Source organism: Bidens hawaiensis, unplaced genomic scaffold (genome assembly GCF_021521415.1).
Source record: "Bidens hawaiensis isolate Kalapana, Puna unplaced genomic scaffold, B.hawaiensis_p1.1 tig00034159_1, whole genome shotgun sequence".
NCBI classification, from domain to species: Eukaryota; Viridiplantae; Streptophyta; class Magnoliopsida; order Asterales; family Asteraceae; genus Bidens; species Bidens hawaiensis.
The window spans coordinates 34,670-51,873 of NW_027495880.1; the positions used below are offsets into that span (position 1 = coordinate 34,670).

Here is a 17,204-nt window from a genome sequence, read left to right on the forward strand (position 1 = left end):
TCCATTCGGTCACCATAACCGCCAAATCAGCTAATGGTCCGGCTGAAGACCTTAACAAAAACTTAGCACTTACCGAGGGGCAACCCGGGTTTTAGTTTATGTGTATATTTTATTTTTTATTATCTTTGTATATTACTAATCGTTTATTTCAAGCACGTCACTATAGCAAAAGGTACGTGTGGGGATGTCACACCAAAAATCTAGGAGTTCGTGGTGTTTGGTGAAGAAGATATCATTTCTTGGCTTGCTAGGTCTGCTTCGCTTGCTAGGTTTGCTTGACTTAGGGTGGCTAAACTCATGAAATTTTTAGGTGGCTCGTGCTATGAGACAGGTGAACCTTTAGCTATTCATGACACTCGAGGATTTAAAAAAAATTGTAATAGTCCACCGACCCGTTCGAACCACTTTGAGTACATTAATGATCTATTACGGTTAATCCAGGTACGTGTATATTTTGTTGTAATTAAAACGTTGTGGGTGTAGTTTCCTAGAAACGCTCGCGAGCCTTACTCGTCCACCTGGGCTGGGGGGGGGGGTGTTTGTTAAAGGGCTTGTTTCATATGCTAAATGCAACCGTGATTCCTAATAAAGTAAGTTAGGTCTTTAAAGATTTTTACTCGGTTAACAAATTTGATTATGAAATTTATTTAACTCGGCTTGGTAATTGAAATTAACAGTTTTGAAAACATTTTTAAAGACCTATTCTAACGGTTGTGAAAAGTATGCTTCTACACGTGCAAGAGTTTGCAAATATTGTTAAATGAGTTGAGGAGACATGTGCATCTAGGCCAGCACGAGTGCACACGAGTTACCTATATCAGGTGATTTTATTTTAATAATTTTTTTTTGTGTTTCTAGTTAATTTGATAAAAGTGTAATTGTATAATTTGATTTGACCATCACATTAAGCCCGATTTTAAAATTAATAACCACTAAATTTTAACCACGTTCTCTTTAATGTTCGTTTAAAAGATAAATCTTAAACATTAAGGACAATGTTAACCTCATGTGTGTGGATTGGGGAAAATTGAAAATTTTGCCTTAGAGTACATTGATTGTGCGCAAAAGCCGGAATTGCAAATAGTTAATTATTATTATTATTAATGCAAGTAGAGGTCTTTGGTCATCATTAGTTTTTAAGCTTCTCAAAAGTCTTCCTATCAAATGTTTTTCAAAAGGGAAATTAAAATGAACCGTTTAGATGGGGATAACGCGTCATGGGGACAGGTACACATGTTTCATATCGGCAGCCTAATTCATCCAGTTTGTGTGTGAGATTTGCATTATATATAATGCACAAACAATATATAGATATATTCACATGTCATATGAGTGCCATTAAAGAGAGTAACCAAGTGTGTTCATGATATCTAGAATTTGGTTGTTACATACATATCGAGACCTTAATACCATCACCTGTATGGAGAAATAGGACTGTAGAAGCCCACATATAATGGCCTTTACATACATAAAAAAAGAAAATTCCATACCCTACATTACCAAATCCCTTACTGTAGAAGCCCATATATAATAGCCATTACAAACCATTTTCCCTTTCATTTGTTAAACCCATGTTACAAGCCGTGTTTGCCCAGACCTTTTATTGTTTTAACCCTGTGGATGACACATGGTCTGTTAGAGTTGTAAATCAGTTGTTTTTCGAGCATATTGCACAATGTATGTATGTCTTGGGCCAGCTGTTTGTATATATTGATGTTAGTATTTGTTAAAAAAATGAATAATAAAAAAGAAGAGAAAAAAAGAAAGAAAGAAAAAAAGTTGCAAAATCAGAAAAAATAAAAAAGAGTCAGTGTTTAAAGTAAGTTTTGGTTGTAAATAATAGGCGGTAGTAGTTGATTGTTTGTTTAGTTTGAATAAATTATGCTTCATCCACTATAAGTAACTAAATAAATCATATTCCACACCTGAACCTAAGCCACGACGAAACCTTAGTCCTATTCTTTATGCAACCGGTGGTTAATGGGTGGAGATATGACTTGTTTGCAAGATTATTACATTGTATTCATACTCGGTATAGAGGACAGAAAGATACTAGCACACTTCTTGCTGGTCCAGATATTAATCCGAAAGGAAAGATATTGTATTAAGGGGGGGGGGGGTGTTTGAACATGTGTGACTTAACCAGAAACAAAGTACACTCGTTTGGACGGTTTCATAGTTTTAAATGCATTACTAAATTATTTGTTCGTCTATAAATCATGTGTATACATGTGTTATTTTATATATTTTAATTGTTTATATATAGCGAATACGATTACTTTGAATTCTTTTATGATTGTAGGTGTTCGGAGTTTAAATGAGCTAATTAAGAGTCACCCAGATGAAGATTAAGCGAGTCTCAAGAAGACGGAAACATAGGGAAACATATATGGATGTTTAAGAAGGATTTGGGAATGGTTTGGATGCGAAACCCAAATCCGAAGCGAAACTGAACAAAACGGGCTACCAGGAAAGTGTCTTTTAGTAAAATGGGCATATATCGGCCTAGAATATCAGTTACGAAACCCATAATATATGAATTTCAGGTTTCTCAACCAGGAAAATCTGAATATGAGGTTATGTTAGTTCTTGCGACGCGAACTGATGGTGAAAAACCTTTCGCGCTACGCGAATGGGCTTAAAAACGGGAAAAAGAACCCTAACTTGATATAATCAGTTTTGAGCCCCAATTCGTCATATCCTTCATTCCAGCAGTCAAGTACAAGCCCTAGGACGATTTTGCATCATCCCGGAGCCCTCGGTTCGTCAGATCATCACATGCTTTCATCCTTTCTTCATCAGATAAGCGAATCTTTCGTGATGCCAATGTCAGGCTAAATCCATTGTATTCACTTTAGGCCAGGGTTTTGTGTAATTGACTATGATCAGATTCTTTATGCTTAATTGATTATTAACTTGATTGAGTTTTGCTATTTGATCTTGCGTACTTTGTTAATTGATTGTTCAAAAAGTTATTGTTTTTTTTTATTATCAAACCTTGCATCACTTATCTGGTTGGGTTCATCTACATAAGGGTTAGCCCTTGTGTCATTGAACTAGTAATCGTTAGTCAAATTGCAACTTAATTGGTGTTCATAATATAAAACTGGTAATTGGGTAGATCGGGTTCACTTGTGTTAACAATTCGTTTAGGGTATCGTTTGCCATAATAATTCAACTATTAGTTCTAATAATTATTGTGCATTCAATTTATCTGAATTTGAGATTAGTTGGTCACCATTTACTTGAACCTAAAGTGAATCATTTCCCCATAATTGTTTACAGTTAATTAAAAGTAATCGTGTGTTTTTAAATCATCTTTATAAACCGCTTGACATCAAGTGTCCGCTTAGAATAATAATTAGTCATGTGTCTTAGTACTTTCTATTGATTCCATGTGAAGACGACCTTACTTACCCGTACTTGTTATAGGTGTTTAAGTTAATAAAATACTTGTTTTTTATTAGAGCACGGTATCTATATCACCCGGGTATTCTGAATCTTATGTCTGATTTTCCATCTTCTTTCTCTATTTGATTGTTTATTTCTACATCATTTATTTGTCATGTAAAGCAGTTCATCACGAGATGGCATGGTGCCAGTGTAACATCCATTAATTTGAAGTCTTGAATAATAAATAAAGAATTATTTATTGAGGAATAAATTATGTAATATAATATGTGCTTAATAAGATGATGGGTGTGCTCATGCGATTATTAGTATAAATAACCATGCTAAAACCATAATAATCCTTTCATCACCCATTCCCTATAATCTTCACCACCAAATACACGCCCTTAAGAACTCTTTCAAGAAAACCAAGCATCAAAGGCTAAAATCCAACATTAGGAAGAAGATCCATCAAGAAGCTAGATCTCTATCTCCTTAACCTGATTTAGATATAGCGTATGAAAAGGTAAGAAACATGGATTAAAGGTTAAGATTCATACTGTGCAGAAAGAGGTGTTACCTGACCATATATAAGTTTGTTAGCTACAAACTTGATGGTAGTAGCATTGACTACATCAATTCAAGAAAGACAATTATATATGGATTTAAAACTTGTATAAGCTACCCTTTCTATTTTATCTAAATTTTGAATAACTTTATCACATAGTGTTAATTAAGGTTCGAATATGCGATGATGGCTGTTGTGTAACGGTGCTCAGTGTTCTGTGTGTGGAGAGGGCTAGGTAATGAAAATCGTTAAAAATAGTACGGCTGAAAGTGGGAATCTAACCCCTAGTGATTACCACTAGACCAGTTGCAATTTGTGTATGGTTCACTCACAATTTTTACGTGGCTTCACTCTCATATTTTATATATGCTATCTATATAAAATTCAAAATTCAGTGGGTTCCCGTGAACCCGCACCCGTGTACGTAATAAATATCTCAAAAGAAAATTAAACAAGCTAATAAAAAGCAAACGAAAAGAAGTATCAATGATTAGTCAGACTCCAAAAGGTAATAACTGTAGCAAATGAAAATATATGAATTTTGTATATGTATTTTATAAATATACAAATCTTGTAACACTGATGTGTAAAACATACTTGACATACCTAAAAATGCATAATATATGTTTACATTAGAACAAGAAACAATGAATAGAAGTGTACGACTTCTATGATTCACACCATAATAACAGAAACCCAATACTAATACTAGAATTGCACAAACTTTAACAACGTTTTACTTATGCATAATAAATCTATAAGCATTACAAACTAGGAGGTGAGTTACATGCGTTCTATCTCATTTGGAAGTTCAAAGTACTAAGGAAGAATGCATAAAGAAAAGAAAAAAACACACAAAAGCCAACAAGAACCGCAGCAACAGGACCCATGAAATCCAATTCGAAACCATAGTAGTCTTTGATAAAACCTGACATGGTTGGGTTAGGGGTTTGTCCAAGCACAATGATTTCATGATTCGCGTCATGATATTGTGAAACAATGCACCCGTACACAGTCCACGCCATTGGGCAGATCCAGTAGTACCAGATCCACCATCCAGGAATTTTCTGAAGTTTAATAAGTCAATGTTAGTCATATAAAGATTCTTTCTAAAGCATTTTTTTTTCTTTTTGTAATAAAGAGCTTAGAAAGATGTAGTTCAGTTCTTACGGGTCGTGGTATATAAAATCCCGAGAAGGTATTGAAAAGTAGATAAAACCCGGAAGCGAATATAGCTGCTCCTTGCTCATTTGGTGTAATGGAAACGGTCATCATTCCAAAGTAAGTGAAGTAGAGAAATGAAAAGAAGTTGATGAAGAAAAACCAGAAGAATTTATCTGCTTTCCATTCGAATGACACCATGGAATACACAATTACACAGTAGTATGTTGCTTGTAGTAATACATATGGTATCTCCACAATTACCTTAACCCCAATTCAATGATAATTAAATTCATTAAAAGTTTCTGCGTATGTAAATAAATATTCATTTTAGAAATAAAACCAACCTGTGCCATGGCGTAAGGTAAAGAAGAGTACATCCCAGCTGCTCTTTCTCGATAAAAGACGGTTCTTTCTGTAGCAACAACTGGCTGCACGGTTTGGCAATTGTCAATACCAACGAAAAATACAGCCACATACATGGCACCAATTACTGTTTTCAAATCATCACCGCTAGACCTGAAATTGTGTAATCAACAATCATGAAAGGAAACCGTGCTACTTTATATTCTTACAAACTATAAATCAAAATTCAAGTGACGCTTTACTTTTGATTGCCAATTTTCCAAAATATGGTCCCAACAACGAGTGCACAAAGCAAGGTGAAGCAGAAACGAACAAGGTTATAATCAGGGTTTTTCCAGTAACTCCGCCACATTTTCCACAAGCACGACTTGAACTGTCCCCATGTAGATTGAGCATATTGGGTTTCAAAGTGAAGATCTACGGCTCCGGGAGAGGGTACACTTAATTCCTTCACCAAAGCCTTGTTCCTCCTTAAGTATCATATACATTAACAATTATTTAATTAAAACAAATGAGACTTTTTAATTTGTTTGATTATATCTAAATGACGTACTGATGCAAAGCCGACGTAGTGAAATATTCAGCAAAATCAATACCAAGTCGCATCTCTGCAGCGCTTGAGCTCACTTCCAACATCCATGTTGCGGGATTGTACTTCTCGGGTATCTTTGGGACCCCATTAATTGCCTGATAATATTAAAAGAATAAAACTATTACGTACTAACATCCTTGTTTCTTTATATATATATTGTGAAAGATAAATTACTACCTCAAAATACTCAATAATTTGTTGAGAATGTCTGCCAAGGGGACCTGAATAGATAACTTGACCTCCTCTTTTCAGTAATAACAACTCATCAAAGGATTCAAAGATATCAATGCTAGGTTGGTGAATTGTACAAACCACAGTTCTTCCTGTGTCAACAGTATTTCTTACAGCTCTCATTACAATGGCTGCTGCTCTTGCATCAAGCCCAGAAGTTGGTTCATCCATGAAAATAATTGAAGGATTGGCAACAAGCTCAACTGCAATTGTAAGCCTTTTTCTTTGTTCTGTTGATAAACCGCTAACTCCCGGAAGTCCCACTATTGCATCCTTGATATTTTCAAGTTCAACCAGCTCCATCACTTCATTCACAAAAATCTGAAAACATAAAAGCAAAAGTATTGTTAATGATTCTTGGCATGACTTTGATTATTTAATAATAACAACTGTATATGTTACCATTTTGTCATCCTTGCTAACTTCTTTAGAGAGACGTAGGAAAGCTGAGTAGATCAAAGACTCTAGAACGGTGACTGTGGGAGAGTGTATATCAGTTTGTTCACAATATCCAGAAATTCTAGCAAATGTTTCTTGCTTCTTTGGGAATCCAGATATTCTAATATCTCCCTCAATATAACCACCTGTTTTTCGTCCTGCTAAGACGTCCATTAAAGTGGTTTTTCCAGCACCACTTACTCCCATCAATGCAGTTAGCACTCCAGGTCTAAAAGCACCAGTTACGTCACGTAGCAACTGCAACCTATTTTCAGCCACACTTTCTCTCATTTCCTGTATCAAATAATAATCAAAAATCTTAACCCATGAAAATATATGAAAAACTCAAAACACTACAGAGAACTTAAGGATCTTACACTAGGCATATCAACATAATAATTCATGTTATCGAACGACATTGCGAGTGGAGTAAATGGAAGAACCATCCCTTTCTTAGATGCACCGTTAGTACTAGAAATGGAAGAACGAATCTTGTGCATTTTCTTATTTCCCTCTACAATATTTAATAACAGTTAGAATAAGGTAATGATTTTTGTGCATGTATACTAAAAGTATAATACTTGTAATTTTCTAGAACTCAGATTACATACTTGAACTATCTTCTTCAATAGCATGCCCATCCATGGCCGCAGCTTCTGCCTTGGAGATTATTGCTTGTGGTTTACCAGGGGCTGGTTAATAAATAAAACAATCACCAAAGTTTAGTTATAGAAAAGACATCTTAAAACATCAACTAACTTACGCTGTAAATACATAAGGGACATCGTGAATAGGATATTGAAAAGAACTGTAAAACCAACAAGAGCACCAACACCAATCCAGTATGAGCTTTCTGAAGTTGGGACATCCATATTCTTTAACACAGCAAACCCTAAATTTGTTGTATTGTCGGTACTCTATGACAAAAAAAAAAGAGTTAAAAACGAATATATTCTTATTTTGCAATTGCTTATAATATTTTAGTCTAAAGTTAAGGACATACTCTTTTACTAGTCCATCTAGAGTCAAGGAACTCATTAATGGTGATGCATTTGAACATATACGACAAGGGTGACAGCCAATAAGCCCATTCCCACCCTTTTGGAATTTTGGTTTTAGGTAGAATGAAACCACCCAACATAAATACAAGCAGAAGCATCACAGCTCCACCCGTGTTGGCCCTATTCATCGTCTTACAAATTCCCGCAATCAACTTAAACAATCCTGCTGCCAAATTTTGGATCACAAAAACCAGTAGCACATGCTTGAGGAACCTGAAGATGCAATATATTCCATTAGCATGCAGTGTTGAAAAATGTACAATAAAAAAACAAAAAAAAAAGAAGCAAAAACTAGTGACCTGCCAGCATCAGGGGCAAGATCAACACCCCAGTAGAGAATAACTGTCCACATAATACTTTCAATCATAGATATGGGAATTCGAAGCAAGAAAGTTGGTAATGTGAAGACCCATGGAGGGTGGAACAAGAGGTCTCGTTGTTTGTAAACAACAGGAAGTCTCATGATAGTGAATGCCACATCCACAAGCCCATTAAACATGTTAACAAGCATACTGTTTAAAAGGGCACCTATGTAAATGGCCCCGTCTATTTCGTTCCTATGGTGCATTGTGGTCCTGAGATACAAAGTTGTGCAAATAAATGATACAAAGATGATCTGTACAGTTCTGAAAACATATATGGGAGCGTTTCTTTTCATCAGCAATATTTCTTTATCCCATGAAGCCTTAAGAAGATCGATTTTGGGTACCAAGTATTTCTTATACACTAAAGCAGCCTTGTGACTTTGACTCCTGTCAAATGGGACTGATAACTCACGTTGCAGCTTATCCCCTACATGAAAGCTCTTAAACCGTTGACTAAATTCACTCACTGGGATGTATCTGTATGCTCTGTTTCTATCTGCCCAATACTGCTCTTGGTCCTTTTTAGATGTCACCTACCATCACCATTAAAAAACTTAAGCATTTTTTGATCAATATTAACATGTACTACGAAAAAATAACCAAATCAAGCAAATTTTAGTTTTTACCTCTTGTAAGAAGTCAGCAGTACCCTTTCTTTCTGGACATTTGAATCCACAACTCTCAAAAAATTCAACGACATGTTCTTGCGGGCCATGGTACACGATCTGGCCCTCAGATAGTAGGATGATATCATCAAAAAGATCATAGGTCTCGGGGGCAGGTTGTAGTAGGGACATGAAGATTGTTGAGTCTGTCAGATGTGCTACTTGTTGCATGCATTTTACGATCTGAAATGTAGTGGAGCTGTCTAGACCGGTTGATATTTCATCCATAAACAGTGTTTTTGCCGGACCAACAAGCATTTCTCCTGTGGTTAGACGCTTCTTTTGTCCTCCAGAGATACCTCGTCTCATTTGGTCTCCAACATAGGTGTCACAACATATATCAAGCCCCAAAATCTGGTTTTAGGTGTAAAAACATGTTAATATTTTGATTTTGTAAAGGTTGCTATTGTAAACTTGAAAGAGTACTCTTACTCTAAGAGTGTAGTAAGTGATCAAACTACTTTGATCTCCTTCGAGGGCAGTTGCCTTCATGAAAAGGTCAACTTCAGCTTCTGGAAAGATCCCTGCTTCTTTTTCTCTTCTTGCAAGCTCAGTTAACAATTCTGTATTTCATTGTTTAATTATAAATAATATGCCTTTGTTTTAACTTTAGCACAGTGGTTCGATCCTGACAATAAAGTTCAGTGAAGTAAAATAAAGTTATACCTAAACGAGATCCAACTCCTTGGCATCTTGCTGAGAAATCTAAAGTTTCCTTGACGGTCATTTCTCCAACGTGTAAATCTTGTTGGCTAATGTAAGCTGAAGTCTTTCGAGGTTCAAATTCATTAAGCTTATGACCGTTATAAGTTATCTCCCCATCAATTTTTAAATTAGGATCCAGCCTACCCGCCAAAGCCAACAGAAGTGTTGTCTTACCAGAGGATGGTGGCCCCAAAAGAAGTGTCATTCTGTAGCATTACAAATCCAAGTAAAAAACTTGTTTAAATCTTGAAAAAAAAAAAATTAAGATCGAGAAGAGTAGTTTGATCTTTAAGACTAAAACAGACCTTCCTGGTTTGATAATCCCCGATGTATCTTTGAGAATGCGAAGTTTTGCTTTTTGACCAAAACTGATGCCAACAGAAGCTAGAACGGATTCAACAATATTTCTTGTAGAATTTATCAACGTCGGAAGTGCTCTTTCTCCTACGTGACAATCAGCTTCTACGGACAAATTTTGAAAACGAACTTCAACTGTAGGAAGGGAGATTCCGACCCTGAAATTATTTAATGCAATAATATTTTTATTAGTAATTAGGTATCGCTTGAACAATTCCAAAATTTAATTAAGAATGGTTAATTGTAGGCTTCTAGTTATTAATTGATGTTGGAGTATTACATGATCTTTACGGTTTGAATTTTAGATTTAATTATTGTTAGGTGGGTTAATTTATGTTCATGTTATCTATTCGTTAGTCATTATTTGGAACTCCATAAGTATTAAAAGTTTATGTTAAATAAAGATAATGAATCTTATGAATTATCTAATAATTTGGTACAGACTCCTGGCTATCAAATGGTTGTTTGTGAAAGAGTTATGTTTGTTAAAAGACCGAGGCAATGATGGAGTCTATCTTGACCCTCGCGATTTCAAGATCAAGTGGCTCCAACAGGAGATCCGACATCTTCAGTTCCAACCGAAGACGCGCAACAAGGAAACCGAGGCGAGTTCCATCGTCTGGGATAAAGGTGATGACGGATAAGTGTTAGGAAAAAAATAAAGAGAAGTCAAGGATCAGTATATAATTAACATCATTCCTTTTATTGAGGGCGGTTGAACTTATGAAACACCTGCCGGACCTGAGGGACCCCCAAAGTGAGCTCCTTTTGTTGCGCTCGTGCATTGGGGTTGCTAAGTTAGTGTTTGGGCTCCGGACCTGTCAACCTGAACATGTCAAAGAGGTTGTGTCCATCTTTGATGCGGGCATGCGGGGGGCAATTGAAGATATTGTTGTGTGTGGAGGACCGCATTTTGGGACTCAGTGGAGGTTGGCTTCCTTCCCTATGCGTTGCGGAGGCTTAGGAATTTTCCCGGCTGAGGATGTCTTCGCATATGCCTTTGTGGCTTCCAGGTCTCAGTCATGGAAATTGCAAGACCACGTCATGCGAAACGCTGGTGTTATGGGGGTAGATCATAACTACTCTTTTGCACTTGGTAATATTGGAACAACTCTCCCGGACCTTGATATAGGCGGTTTTACTGATAAGGAGACCGCCCCCAAGAAACCTCAACAAACCTTGGCGAGTGCTCTTTATGGTAAACACGTACATGATTTGGAGGAGCGATTCGATATGACCCCGAGACAAAAGGCAGTTTTAGCTTGTCTCAAGGGGGCTCATGCCCAGGATTTTTGACTGTTGTGCCCATTGAAGGTCTTGGGCAACGGATGTCGGCAGTTGAATACAGAGTCATCATTAAATACCGGCTTATGATTACTCTTTTCCCTCCAGATGAATCATGCCCCATTTGTAAAAAAGCTTGTTTGGATAGATTTGGTGAGCATGCCCTCCACTGTATGGAATTGCCGGGATTCAAGTATCGTCATGACTGGGTTAGAGATGTCTTATAGGATGTGCTTAGACGTGCCGGGATCTCAGCCAAGAAAGAGACGCTTGTTAACTTTTTGACTGATCCGCGAGAGGGAAGATCTACCCTGCGTACCGCGGATGTTCTTGTGTTTAGCTGGGTAGGGGGTAAGCATACGTGTGTTGACCTCACTGGGGTGTCCCCATTGGTGGGGCTGAGAGACAGTGGCTTCGTACCGAGACAAGCGGTTTTGAGAGCAGAGTCTAGGAAGGTTGCTAAGCATGAGACATCGTGTTTGGAGAATCAGCACGTGTTCATTCCATTTGCCTTCGACACTTTTGGATCCCTAGCTCCCGAGGAGGTTCGCTTCTTGGAGCGGGTGCAGAAGGTGGTCCACAGTGACTCGCAGAGCCCGAGGAACCAAGGATTTATATTTAGTAGAATAGGCTTTGCGATTCAAAAGAGGATAGCGGCGCAGCTTGTTGCTCGCTTACCCATTATCCAGATGTAGCCCGGTTTGTCTTATATATAAAAGGATTGACAGCCAAGATAGAGCCGTTTGAGGGAATCAATCAAGGATTCACATCCTTTATTTATTTATACATAGCCACTGTTAGCTCACAAAAAGTTTTTCTATTTATTTTGTACTTGTCTCTCTTTGTAAGACACAACAACAAACACTAACAATAAAAATCAACTCTGAATCCATTGTTTCTCTCTTGTTTTTGTGATTATCATAGTCATTAAGAAGAACATCCTTCTGGCCATTCCCACCTAGTTCCCCTATCTGATACATGAAGATGAATCGAGTCACCGTTAGAGATTACAAAACCAAAGAGCCAACGATCATGAGAAGTTTGTACAGTTCTCGTATTTGTTATGAAAGTCAGATTGAAGTGTTACGTACTATCGTTTTTAACTTCAGTTTTTTTTTCCTAAACATGGAATCTTCTAATAAATATGCAATTCGAAATAAGGAGATAGTGGACACGGTTTTTTAAAGCCTTTCATTTTTGATCGACTGCAAGTCCTGAAAAAGAGCAAAGGAGCTTATCCTTTTTCTCGGGTTGTCAATGATCTTTTTAACGTTCGCAATACTCGAGGGCGAGTCTTTTTCAAAGACAGGGAGAAGGATGTGGAGAGACCCAACAACCCAATAGACCTGGGCCATGTGAGCATACCCACAGCCGAGTGACGAACTATGGATCGAGCTGAACTATTTAAGACGGTCAAATCTGAAAGATAAAAATAAATGATCTAATGATATCTTTTACTCTCGTGGCTTTGTTGGTCATGACACAAAACTTTTAAGGTCAATTTTTTTTTCAAAGACAAATTTTTATCAGAGAGTATGGTGTGAAAGCATCTCATAATTTTTAAGTTTAATTTTAAATTTAATTCCGGTTTTCTTGTTGAGCTATTTTATGTTCTTGTTTATTTTTGTTTTAATTTATCTCTTTGTTAGTTATTATTCTAGAGCTCTACGAGTATATTACAGTTTTACGTGAAATAAAGATATTGAATTTTATAATTTAACCGGTTTTGTGTTTCATCTTTATGACATGATTTCGATTTTAACTCACCTTCATCATTCGTTTCAAGAAAAAGGTCACCATAAACAGCTTTCTTTCAATATTTTTCACTTAGTAACTTTTTAGTTGAGCAGCAGCCTAATTAGTTAGAGATGATAGAGAACTTTATGAAATTGTATTTGTTTTCATCTTAATTTATCTTAAATACAACTCAATACCTATTTACATGAAAACTTACTTGTCAACCCGATCTCTGAACTTTCTCAAAAAAATTTCGTTATCTTCCTCGGCAACTTTAAAAATCTTATCGATAAAGCCTTGTTGAGCCTTTGGATCGAGGTTTCGCACATCTAACAACATTTGTTCTGTAGTCATATGCGGCTGATCAGCGGCAATATAAGAGTTGAAGATGGTGGTTCGTAACCGGTTATAGGTAGGTAGTTTCTCCAAAGCAGCCCATCGTAAGGCCTCTTCGTCTTCCATTGAGTGACGGCTACGTCGCCCGTCATGGCTAGCACCACCACCGGGAGTAAACACATCTTCAATCCTCCAGCTCCCGGAGGCTTTGCTAAGACCTCTACTTATGCTTCTCCCCAAAGACTCCATTTTAGAATCTTCAATGTGTATCCCCTCAGGGTTATCTCTTGCTTAAATACAAGTTCTTGTTGTTGGAGTTGGACCGCCTTCCGTATGCTGTCAAATGAGTAATCGTTGTGTGTTTTTTTAAATGAGTAATCGTTGTTTAAGTTATGGTTTCATCATTCATGGTGCATTAATTAATAATGTGGAGATGCTAAAAACAAGTTTATTAAATACTAAATACATGCAAACTGATCTTTAGAACACTTTTAAGATGTCTAAATGATATTAAATTGTGATATTTTAATATCCTCGTGGGTGATATTTTAAAATTTTTCATTAAGTGGTAGTACACTCTTCATTATTAAAAACAATCCACATGTTACAAAAAAAATGAAATAAAAAGAAAAAAAATGATTTATTTAAGAATAATTAAGTTTTAAATTAATTAGCAATTTAAAATACATAAACATACATCCCGTAATTAAAAAATATTCATTTCCCGTCACTGGATCCTTCATTGTGTTGGTCGTCATGATCACGTCGTTTGTCGAAGGTTCTAGGCCCATCTCTGCGTGCTATACAATAATATTTTACTAATAATAGTTATTAAACAAACACGGGCCTGACTTAAAGAAATTAAAGGCAAGAACTCTTCAATACCATTCCTAGACATAAAGTAATCACGTACCATTCTTGTCTGATACTATGAAAATGTTACCAACCCCTTACTCAGAAGGGCGAAACACATAAAAATGAAATACATATATGGTATATATGAGTGCACATGGGAAAATTTTCACGTTAGCGGCCTGCGTTTTTTTATATACACTTAGCACAAGACACACCACTACACCATTAGAGGGATAACAAAAAACTGTACTTGATAAAAACTCCTCTCACAAGTCACAAGCCACACCCTATTAAATGATGTTTCTTTTTAATGAAAAATGCCATAACATATTTAATTTGTTGAAGGAACAACTGGTATAAGCCCGATCTTGCAATTACCTGATTGGACAGAACCTTTTGAAAAAAAATGTGTGTGTTTGGAGTGATTATGCAATCGGGGTTGTATTGGGTCAAAGAGTAAATAAGAAACTAGTAGTTATCAACGGCGCAAGCAAGACCCTCTTTGATGAAAAGTTGAACTATTCAACTACAGAGAAGAAGTTTCTTGTTGTCTATGTTTTAGACAAATTTCGGTCATACATTTGGGAAGTAAAGTAGTTGTGTATATTGGTCACAGTGCAGTGCGCTATTTGATGGATAAAAAGGATGCCAAACCGAGGCGATGGATCCTACTACTACGGGAGTTTAATTTAGAGACCAGGAACAAGAAACATAAATAGATGGGCTCGACGGCAACATTGCCGATGTTAAAAGTATCGCAGGTTTGAATGAACATCTCAACGTGATTAAATGGGTCCTTGTGTGCTAGCACATGAAATTGGATGGAATACGTGGGAAGGAATCGACCGGTTCCCATTTGCGGCTCCCTAAGAGGAAGGTACGATGATGCTAGATCTGATGGTGATGGATGGCTTTCCATAGTCAACGACTATTCTCCTATCTGGCTAGTCTCCCATATCCCTAACGGAACTAAAGTGGAAGACAAAGTAGGAAAATAAGGAGAACTTACTAATGATTTGAGCGGGACCTCTCACGAAACTCTTTCTCTCGGGTTCGTCAAATCCTAGAAACTCAGGTGGTCCTAGAGTGCGAGTGCGTCACATAAACTAACTACAAATAAAAATTTAAAATAAAATTAACTTAAACTAAGTGAATAAATAGTAAATAAGGTACCAAAATTAACTAAACTATTTTAAACTAAAAATACCAATGATAATAATAATAACAACAACAAAACAAATAAAACAAGAAGCAAACAGGCAAATCCCTATCTCTAATCGTTCTCTAATCGCCTCAAACCGGTTCCCCGGTAACAGCGTCAAAAACTTAATTTGCGAAAATATATATATGAATCAATGCAGTTCGCAACTAAGCTTAAAAAATCAAACAACTCAAACTAGCTTCATGTCTTCATACAAACAGCAAGTGTATCGGTCACGTGTAACACAGACAAGGTAATCCGGATATGGAATTCAAGGACCTGTGAGGTGGCTCGGATACTAAACCCTAACTAAGTACTACCTAATAAAATACTTTTAATTTTAAATTTATTTTTAAACTAATTTAATCTAACTTAACTAACTGGACAAATAGAAAACTTAAGAGAACTTAACAAAGACTTAACGGAGTTTAACTAATATTGAGAAAATGAACCACTTAAGTAAGTTGAATGACAAGACTCAGGTGCTAACGAGTGTATGAAACCGGATTTTAAAGATGAAATAACATCGACAGAGCTAAGGCAACTAGGTCGCATGGTTAGTTTTAACAAAAAAAAAAAACTAAAGACGTCTAGATAGATTTTAAATTACGATTGTTTATATAAGTGCCCTAGTTACTTACCACTTGGTCCATGTCTAAGCCACAAACCCCTCTAAGGCTAGTAGGCATAACAATCCTAGGGAATAAGGGTAATTCAAAATGAAAGATAAAATAACTCACTTACAACTCAACGTATTTGACAGCTAGAAAACAGCATGTGGCCTCACAATGACTAACCAAATCAATTAAGCTAAGAGGATAAGTTAACCCCTAATGTCTTGGTTCAACTAAAAAGGGGATGAACATACTGATTTTAATAAATTTAAACACACAAACCCTATGATACGTCTACCAAACTCAGCCAACACACTCAGTATCGATTAAACATGCAATTAATGATAACATTAAACATATTCATGCAATAACCAATCACAAGGGGCTCACGCAAGTTTAAACTCATCTAGGGTAGCAGGTAAGGATGTGTTGCAAACCACATATGTTTTAACACCTGTTTTGTTAAAGAAATCGTGCTAAATAATATTCTTTATATGTCAAAAACATGTATTTACGGATTTTCGTATTTTCAGGTACCAATGCAAGGAAAGAATGGATTCTCGTGTTTTCAAAAATAGCGAGCTAAAATGAAGCGAAAATCGAGTTTACGGGTTTCGGCACAGATTTCGAGAGATTTATAATTAAAATAGTAACTAAAAAATAAAGATATATACCTCCCCCCCACGCCACATTGGGTGAATAATGGTTCCACGCGCGACGCGACACATTGTTGTCTCAGCAAAAACAAGGCCCCCGACTATTTTGTCGAGGGCGTGGCACGTAGGAGGAAGAAATGTCCCCAGCGTGGCGCTGGGGACCTTACTATCGGCTAAGAGTTGTTTCCACCCTATATAAACTGTTATGTGAACCCTAGACGCCATAACTTGTCACCAGATGAAAAACCTACTACCTTAGGACAATTTCAGAGGAGGAGAAGCAAGTTTTGACCGAAATTGAAGACCGAAGAAGAAACACCTACTACCTTTAGGGTTTTGTGTTTAATAATAACTTTCCACCATAAATTTTCGCTTTATGGTTATCTTCCCTAAATTATCAAACCAAATTCACGGTAATTCGGAAATTTCAAATTATTTATTTTTTTATTATTTTTAAATGTTTAGTTGGGGATCCACAGATACTATAACTATCCATTTTCTCAACCCGTTTTGGTTATGATGTTTTGTTGGAACTTTACCATCCGTGATGGTTCACGATATGCTCTAACTACCAATATTTAATTTCGTTAATTCATTATTTAGTTGAATCAATTAAAATGCT

General features: G+C 36.5%; 1 protein-coding gene across 1 annotated transcript; it reads right to left on the bottom strand.

Annotated features, from left to right (window-relative positions):
* Window positions 1–3,520: 3,520 nt before the first annotated feature.
* LOC143585739 (ABC transporter G family member 35-like) lies at window positions 3,521–13,823 on the bottom strand. The gene is made up of 17 exons (XM_077067452.1): window positions 13,138–13,823; window positions 9,848–10,057; window positions 9,504–9,748; window positions 9,270–9,400; window positions 8,799–9,191; window positions 8,107–8,705; window positions 7,750–8,020; window positions 7,510–7,663; window positions 7,358–7,438; window positions 7,124–7,260; window positions 6,711–7,040; window positions 6,255–6,629; window positions 6,039–6,172; window positions 5,728–5,955; window positions 5,467–5,638; window positions 5,129–5,383; window positions 3,521–5,025 (listed from the first exon to the last, which is right to left on the bottom strand). Exons 1-17 carry the CDS (start codon window positions 13,503–13,505, stop codon window positions 4,753–4,755), a joined length of 4,356 nt encoding a protein of 1,451 aa, XP_076923567.1. The 5' UTR covers window positions 13,506–13,823; the 3' UTR covers window positions 3,521–4,752.
* Window positions 13,824–17,204: the final 3,381 nt, after the last annotated feature.

Coding starts and splice junctions, on each gene's coding strand:
- LOC143585739 (XM_077067452.1), bottom strand. CDS start 13,505: ATGGAGTCTTTGGGGAGAAGCATAAGTAGAGGTCTTAGCAAAGCCTCC. Junction 8,021..8,106: donor CTTGCCCCTGATGCTGGCAG/GTCACTAGTTTT, acceptor TTGCATCTTCAG/GTTCCTCAAGCATGTGCTAC. Junction 6,173..6,254: donor AAATTATTGAGTATTTTGAG/GTAGTAATTTAT, acceptor TAATATTATCAG/GCAATTAATGGGGTCCCAAA.